This window comes from Penaeus vannamei, chromosome 38, assembly GCF_042767895.1.
Source record: "Penaeus vannamei isolate JL-2024 chromosome 38, ASM4276789v1, whole genome shotgun sequence".
NCBI lineage: Eukaryota > Metazoa > Arthropoda > Malacostraca > Decapoda > Penaeidae > Penaeus > Penaeus vannamei.
Window position 1 is genome coordinate 9072880 of NC_091586.1, and position 9490 is coordinate 9082369.

Consider the following 9490-nt stretch of genomic DNA (forward strand, 5'->3'; position numbering starts at 1 on the left):
ATAAATAATTACAGTATATCCAATCGCAAATGCAACCAAAGGATAATACCTTTCTGTCCTCAACATTGTGCAGTTCAAAGGATGTTTTTTTTCTATAGCAAAAGTCACTGCTATGGTTAAATGAAAGTGTTTAGTAGCATCAGACGCTTTCCAATATTGCTGCTCGTGTCTTTTTCAATGTTAACATTCCTTATGACCTTTGGTAAAGTCCTCCAAAAAATAATCTTTATATCTTTTTATAACTCTAGAGGCGCAAAGCTGTTTTGGATAGAAAACCCTCCCACATATGTATTTCATCACTCGTTCAATGAAATGATTATAGCCACGGGTTTTATTTTACCCGCAGCCTATCCTCAATCCATCATTTTACTTCATGAATACTACATTTGTTTTCGGCGTTTGGCGGTGCAATCACGTATGTGCGTTTGACACTGGGAAGATGCATGTCTTTAATCTACGATACATCACCGAAACTGCCGTCAGTTGTCCATATCTCATATATGTGTAAATGTTGCAGAGGAATCTGTTAAAATAACTGCTTTTGAGTGGAGTTGGATCTAAGCCCAAAATATTGGGCGAGAGCCAAAGAGATGCGGTATTTCAAAATCATAAATGCTACTGTATATTTAAAGAACTGAAAGAGCTGCAATGCTAGAAAGATATTGATATTTCATCTCTAAATAGGATAATAACGTCGCCATATTTCGAGATATAATAGCCTCTCAAAACCACAAATGTTGAAGAGGCAGATGTGCTACAACTTAGATGAAAATAAATGGTGCATTGCAGGTGACATATCCCGATACAACGCGACACTGCAGTGGTGGCAGAGGGAAGCTATTTTGTAATATATTGCCTGGCTTAGGTCACAAGAGATGAGTGGGGCTAACGCTCTGATTAATGATCTTGCACGCTCAGCGTCCTGGAATTTCTCAGGAAAAATGCCGTTTATGGAATAACTATGGAGAAACTTAGAAAGGTTACTTTAAAAACAACACAGCAATACAAACTAGGGGGAGAGACGCACATTCAACTTTATTTTGTATATGAAAACAATTTGATGGAATTCAAGAATGTGATGATTTATGTGGCATTATTCAGTACATACGGCACATATCTTTACTAGACATGCTTTAAATGCCCTTGAAATATATACATATTTCATAAAACATAATCATAGTATACATACAAATCTATATATTTGGTATTTACATTTAAAAAAATAATTAATGATCACAAAATATAAAAGTTTCCCGTAAATATTTAAATCCTAGATGTTTTCTATGACAAACGTGTGTTTCTCAACCTAAGAAAAAACATAAAAACAAATTATATCTTCTTCCAAGCCCAATTTCTAAATAGTCCTGAGAGTAACTCTTTAAAGTCAAAGTCATCCACCAGCAATCTCTTTCTTACAGACTTATACCAGACACCATATGTTAGTAAATAAAGAGAGAAACACTACTACAACGTCAGTTCGTAATGGCGACACAAACATGTACTCCGGGAAGGGCTTTCGTGCAGGCAGATCCTTGAGAAGTAAGTCTCTGATGAATATTATTATGAATCAATAGTGACAAGGTACATATAGACCTCCGTAGAGGATAATGACCGGGATTTTCACACTTGAGGCGAGATACAGAGGTCGTATTTTGGGAGATGAAGATGGCATCGGCATGTGGAATGTGAAATCAGCATGAATGTTGAATGTGGAATCGGCAGCATTGCAGAAGCAGTGAAGTTGGGATGCGAACCTAGCGTTCTTATGGAATGTGGACTAGGCCTAAATCTTAAATATGTAATCAGTATTGGCGAATGAATGAACGCTGATGAATACAGAATGGGTATGAGTGAGGGGGAAACAGGAACGAAATATCTCAGGAACATGAAATTGGTATGAATGTTAAACAGTGTAAGTAGAATTAGTATGAATGTAGAATATGAAATAGACATTATAAAGTTGGAATAGTTTCAGTTTCACCTAGCCATATGGTACAAGATAAACTTTGCCTGAAAAGGCAGGATCAAATGTAAGACACTTCATCTGTGGCATTTCCTTCTCAGGCCGATAATGAGAAAGTTGTGCACAATTTAGGTGATGTCTTTTTTGTTATTTTACTGTTTATGAGCATCAGGACTTTGTAGATAATATCAATATAATCTGATTTATTTTTGCGTGGCGAGAACGAATCTGATGATAATTTCTGTATTAATCAGAGCCAACAATCCTGGGTAAATTTGGAAAAAGGCGTCACCAAAGAATCGATGGAAACTAACTTTATAGTCTTGAATATATTTCATTAATAATAACGAAGTTATTTTATTATCAAAAAAAAAAAAGAAAAGAAAAAGGAGGTGAGATTCACACGATTGTTGAGGGGAATACTAACCTAATTCTCCACTGCTGTAATCATGTTACCGATTAAGTCACTATATTGTCTAATGCACAGCCCCCTGCAACTCCCGTCTAGGAAAACAAAGAATCCTCCACATATTCATGACAGGAGAGAGTGTCAGACTCGCCATCGAGCGGTCCCGCATATCGGTTGTAGCTACGAGAATTACACATTAAAGAGGGCTGTACCCCCTGCGACCTCCCTGTTGGGATGTGGGATTGCTGCCCCCCACCCATGTCCAGGAAAACAAAGAATACGTATTTACAGCTGGAGAGAGTGTCGGACAGAGTCAGCATTGGGCACTTCCACATGTCGGTCGTATGTATGCGAAGAACTGTACATCTAGTCACTTCAATGAAAATAGACCTTACAACATACCTATGCAGAGGAGGGGCTGGGGTGAGGGTCGCAGATATCAATGGAGCGGCTTGTTGGAGCGGGAGCGCTGGAGAAATTTGTGTGAGCACGAGCGACATTGCAATGGCTGATCACAAGGCATTTCAGAAGTTTGCGCATGTTCACATAATAATTTCAAGTTAGCCTCATCATCTTCAAAATAATTTTTTATAACTTTGTATGGTTTGATACGACACCTAACACACACGTAAGCCATGGCGAGACTAAATTGAAAATTGAATTTTCTAACTTCTAATAGCTTTTAATATTATTTATATTTGTTTTGATAATTAAACAACTTTGTTATTATTAATTCCCGAGACAAGTTTATTTAATGAAAAGTGATCATTCATTAAATATTTTCAAGGCTGTAAGGTTTGTTTCCATCGTTTCTTTGTTTACGCCTTTTGCCAATGCCTTTTCCTTTTAGAGTAGATAGGTGGCTCTGCCCCACCAACACCCCCAGTAAACATTCTCTTCACCATAGAGCTGCATACATACCATAGAAAATATACCAAACACCTTTATATTTCAAGACACCAAATTTTCCTTCTCTTCTGTCTATTTTCATGATGTCTAGGTTTCTAGTCACTTTTTCTGGTAATTTGGAGCACTTTATGGGCTTACATATCCATCTGTGATAGTTACTAAGGTCTATTTCTTCTGCATAGCCACTATATTATATTACAAAGGATCCAGAATTGATGCAATACTGAATATGAAATATTCCTTATATTGTCAAGGAATGGTGAGCACGAGGTCTTGAAAGTTCTGGTGGAAAGTGGAAATTAGTGTAAAACTATCAAAACGTAAAAAAAAAAGAAAAAAAAAAGAAAAAGCTTATTGAAAATAAAGGAATGCATAAAAGTCATGAATTTGTAAAATCAGATGTTTAAAATTGCAAAACCATTTTCCTCACAAGCGTATAGTAATACATTAACTAGTTTAAAGATTGCAGGAATAAGATAAGCGGTCATAGTATTGTAACCATTTGTGATGTAAACAAGGCGAGGGACTTTGAAAAAGATGGGTTGATCTTTTATCTTTCGTATAGGCTTTTATCAAAACCAGTTTACAAACTGCATGGCTGATAAAAAGTATCTTTCTTAAAAATTCATATCTGGCAGTCATCAGTGTGCAGGTGGATATATTAACAGTATTTGTTACCGAGAGCAAAGCACCCTCCAGAGACCAAGTCCAAAAATCAGGATCTCATGCTTACCCAGATTCTCCAACCAAACCTTACTTACAATCTATTTATTCCGTAGACAGGGGGCAATCATCCTTTATCAAACCCCCCCTTAGTAGCAGTTCCTGCCAGCTTACAGAAAACGTACATTAAGAACTCTGACTGTGTTAGGGGGTTATGGACTTGGGCTCTTAGTGGTGATATGGCAGCAGATATTTTTGTCATTTTGCAATGAATATGAGGCTGCAGCATCTGTATGTGTACCTCTATTTCTTATGCTCTAGAAGATGGTGGTGTCCATTTCCCTCTATCTCAGTTTATCGTTCTCAGTAATATTAAATATATTAAATTTCTGACATAAACCTTGGGGATTAGTCATTTTGCTTTGTATTCCCATATGTTCTAATCATTATTTTGTTAAAGCATGTCATATTTGTTGTGATTAATTTTGTCATTTTTACTTAAATGAAATGCGCTGACTTCGTGGTTACTGGAATGCTTATTTTTTGTGTGGCTGTCCTTTGCAGTTGCAGTTGTGCTGCGTTGTATAAACCTTAGAATTTAGATCAAACGTAGTTGGTTTTGTTGTCTATTCTGATCCAAATTTACCTGTCATACAGCTTATCAGGGGCGTAGTCTAGAATTAGAAGAAAGTGGATGATGGCGTTTCATCAAGAAGTAAATTAGGATCAGAATAAAGATGATCAAAAAGATTACTGTGTTTAATAAAATACATAGGAGTAAGGTGAATGAAAGACAAGAGCATAAGTGAGAAAAGATGAAAAGAAGGAAGATATCACCACATAAGTAATACTTTGGTATGTTTATTTACATAACAACCACACTAAATTATGGAAAATCTAATGATGTTGTCATAGAGAGGACAAAACTACACTTGCTAATATGGAAGAATCTGCACGAGTAAAATATAATATCGGAAATGAAAATTCATTGCAACAAAAGCCACAGTGATCAGGTGTAGTCCCAATGGTGAGTCTCTTATAGGGAAATAGGGCAATTAGGTGGGTCTGGGGACAAAGCCCCCTAGTAAGGAAGATTTTTGGTTCATAAAGTTATGTTTGTGAATTTCCAGAAGTGCTTGCATGGTTGTTGGCTGGCATATGGTGCTCTATAATGGTGAGCAATTACTATCAGCTACTTGCTTATATTTCCTGAACAGGTAATTTTTGATGGAAAACGACAGATTCATGTATGCTACATTGTGGATGATTGAGACAGAAAAAATTTATTCAAGATTGCATGGCTGTGTGAAAAGAAAGAAAAAGATTAAATTGCAGAATATTTTGCAATAAAAGAAACAAAAACAATAAAGTATATTTTATGCCGTGTTTCAGTATATATAATGGACGTGTATTATTATATATGGCTATTTAGAATGTGGCTGTATTGTCAAATATTGTACTATATATTGGTAAAAGTGGATTCTGCTTACCCTCACATATTTCTTTGTATGGAATTTAATACATAGAAACCCCTTATATGCCACAATTTGGCATCCAGTAATAGGGAAGGATTTAAAGCAGAGATTCTCCCACTGGCATAACAAGGCACTGTATAGAAGTAATAGTTCAGTAATTTGATGGACACTCTCCTCTGCATTTTTATATTATTAAAGGACAAGCAACATGATGTTGCTTAATTAATGATGCAGCAATCGTGTCTGTTTGCCATTATTAATATGAATACTATGGAATGAGAGGAACCAATTAATACTAAAGTTGTAGTATTTTGTGGTATGACAATAATCTATATAAGCTTTCAAGATTACAATGATTAGTGTTACTATTTATTGTGGAAGGCATGTTTGTCTTGTAGTAAATAAATACATCCAAAGACAGCTGTACTATTAAGATTAATTAGCATCCCCAGTGATCTCAAAAAGGTTCTTAGGAGTTTCTGGAATTTAATTTTCAAGGAATCAAACTTTTCAGTTATCCTTACAGAGGATCGTGCCTCAAAGGATGGCACATAGATTTTTGATGGAATATGTAATAAAGATTTACATTTGAAAGTGCAAAAACCTTTTTAGAATTAGGAAAGGCATCTATTCCTCTTATTAGAGAAGGAAGGAAAATATGTGTCTAATGAAAAATACGTAACTTTGAAAAGTGATCTTACTTTTAACAAAGAATAATCATGGAACTGTATAATAATGTAATCACACACTAAAATTGATAAACATACTAGTGATATTTATTTTAAGTAGCCGATTTGGCTTGGGAGGAGGGGGAGGAATGCATGCATCTAGCAGAAGTTAGAGTCTATAGTATGGCAATACATAATACAGAGAAATACTCTTGTCTTTAATTCAACCTGATCGACTATACCCTACATTCCACTACTCACAGTCAGCCTTGAGCCAGCTACGGTTACCTTGCCTTTCATTTTGGAGTTTCTAGGCTGGCTGTAGAACATTTTGATTTATGTTATAAGTGCATATTTAAACTAAAAAGTTCTGAGATGGGTGTAGACTCTAGATCCTCATTTTCCATGAAAAAAAAATTACAGATTCAGATAAATAAGGTTTTAGATCTGACTTTCCTAGACTCCAGAAAGTGTATCTAGGCCTGCTCAAAAGGATGACCTCTAGTCAGAAACTAAATAAACTTCACATAAGTAAGATAATTGTTGGTTAGTAACAAATGAATGGAAAAACACTACCCTGTTGATGCTATGGTAGAAAATCCACAATGCACAATCTCGTTTGTGCATTGTGGGTTTTTCTACCTTAGTAATGAATAATGGATTGGCTGACACAGCCAGGGATACTGCTTGGCCTTTTTTTTTTTTTTTTTTTTTTTTTTTGACTTGTCCAATAAGACAGAGAATTGCCAGAAATGAACATAACACATTGCCACTCTTGTTCATTTAATATCATATCTGATTGTTTTATCTCAAGGAAAGATTTGAAGATGTCTATGTGGTATAGTCTTTTGTCCCATAGGATTGAAATTTTCATCTTTTGCTCTATGCAATTTTTACTTTTCATGACTGTAGAGCTTAAATGCACTTGAGGAAATGTGAGTCTTGTAATCAAATTTCACAGTAATCAAGCAGGCAGGCAGGTGGACATATAAGCAGGGAGGCGGACAAACAGGCAGGCAGGCAGGCAGGCAGGCAGGCAGGCAGGCGGGCGGGCAGGCGGGCGGGCGGGCGGGCGGGCGGGCGGGCGGGCGGGCAAGGAGGCGGGCAGGCGGGCAGGCGGGCAGGCAGGCAGGCAGGCAGGCAGGCAGGCAGGCAGGCGGGCAGGCGGGCAGGCGGGCAGGCGGGCAGCCGGGCAGGCCGGCAGGCGGGCAGGCGGGCAGGCGGGCAGGCGGGCAGGCGGGCAGGCGGGCAGGCGGGCAGGCGGGCAGGCGGGCAGGCGGGCAGGCGGGCAGGCAGGCAGGCAGGCAGGCAGGCAGGCAGGCAGGCAGACAGAGACAGACAGACAGAGACAGACAGACAGAGACAGACAGACAGAGACAGACAGACAGAGACAGACAGACAGAGACAGACAGACAGAGACAGACAGACAGAGACAGACAGACAGAGACAGACAGACAGAGACAGACAGACAGAGACAGACAGACAGAGACAGACAGACAGAGACAGACAGACAGAGACAGACAGACAGAGACAGACAGACAGAGACAGACAGACAGAGACAGACAGACAGAGACAGACAGACAGAGACAGACAGACAGAGACAGACAGACAGAGACAGACAGACAGAGACAGACAGACAGAGACAGACAGACAGAGACAGACAGAGACAGACAGAGACAGACAGACAGAGACAGACAGACAGACAGACAGAAATAAAAAAAAAAAAAGGATCAAAAGAGAAAGTGGAGTTGGGTAATGAAATGTTGATGAAAAAATAAGATAACAGAATCAATGTGAAAGAGCAGATCCTTATTTCCGTTACCCCAGTTTCTGTGATAGCATATCCTGTATATAATAGATGTGAGAGATGGACCAAATTCATTTGATATGAGAGACAGGGACTAGCATAGAGAGAGTGGGAGAAAAAGAGAGGGGAGGGAGAGGAAGAGGTAGAGCACTGAAAGATGTGAAAGTGACTATTATCACCGCACAGGGATATTACAGGTGGCGTCACCATATCGCATGTTGCCTCAGCCAAGGCAACATGGAATCTTCATGGAGAATCAGTTTTGAGTCAAATGATGCATAATGTTCTGTATACCAACTATGTATTATTACATACTGTGCCGCTAATGCTATTCAGAACTAGTACTGTTAAATTCTTGTGTAGATTGTGTGTAGATTATTGATATTTCACCCCACGATTTCCCTGGAACCTTTCATGCTCATCCCTACTATCGGGGTAAAAAATGTGGGAGTTTGCAATAATTTATGTAGATATGGAAACTAGAAAGTGAGAGGAATTCAATGATATCAGAATTATTATGATCTGTTATGCAGAATTATTAGAAAAAGTACTTCATTGTGAAAATACCCCCGCCCCCAAAAAAAAAAAAAAAAAAAAAAAAAAAAAAAAATATATATATATATATATATATATATATATATATATATATATATATATATATATATATATATATATATATATATATATATATATCACCTACAGGTGATGATAAAGCCACTGTTGTTTTCACTGTGCGGTATCTATAATTCGATCAGTAATATCATTATACGATGTTAATGCACACAGCCAAAACATAAATCTATATGGATAAAAGACCAGTGAATCAAGGAACAAACAGGAAATGTATTACTGCTAGAAGGATGCAAGGTGTATGAACTTTTGGGGAGGGGGCTTATGACTCAGTATCATCATTGTCATCATTATTATTATTATGTTTATTAGAAAATGTATTTCACACCTATTACATATGTTCATATTAACCCATCAGGGACGGGTAAAAAATTTGTCAAGTTTACATATGCGCCGACTTGTTGGCGCGCACTGGCAGTTTCCCCTGTTAGCGCCTGGCTCGATTGGTAATTTGCGAGCGACATATAGCACCTAAAATCTTTTATTTTGCTATGATTTATAAAAATATTAAAATTTTGAAGGTTTACCTTCACTTTAGGTGCCATTGCCTAAAATCTTTACCATATAAATGAAGCCGCTACTAGTGGAGAAAAACAACCTCCTTCCGACAGGCCAGTAGCGCGGGAATGGGCATGGCATGATGCCCCCGGCGTTTGGTCCACAACAGCCATGGCATGTACGTATGTGACACCCGGCACCAATGGGTTAAAGGGTGGGACCAAACCTATAAGGCATTTATATGGTCAGTTCAGGAGACTGGAGGATGTGATGGAAATTGGAAAATAGGTGGGTTTTTGGGGTATACCTGATGCAAATTAAAACAACTCGTATCTTATACTCTGGTCTTTCACAAGAAAAGAGATGGGAGCAAAACCACAATAGGCTCAGAGAGATGAAGAGGCACAGGAGGTTGGGGAACTGGGAATGTATATGGAGGCTAAGACTGGAAGAATTTGGCAGACATTC

General features: G+C 38.1%; 1 protein-coding gene across 2 annotated transcripts in view; it reads left to right on the forward strand.

The window, feature by feature from the left end:
• The first annotated feature begins 1407 nt into the window (after positions 1–1407).
• rictor (rapamycin-insensitive companion of Tor) overlaps positions 1408–9490 on the forward strand; it is a 36974-nt gene continuing 28891 nt past the window's right edge. For both annotated transcript variants that reach the window (XM_027365547.2, XM_027365549.2), the window contains exon 1: positions 1408–1539. In XM_027365547.2, the coding sequence (XP_027221348.2) occupies positions 1437–1539 (103 nt within the window). In that variant the 5' untranslated portion in view covers positions 1408–1436. The remainder of the gene's footprint in view (positions 1540–9490) is intronic.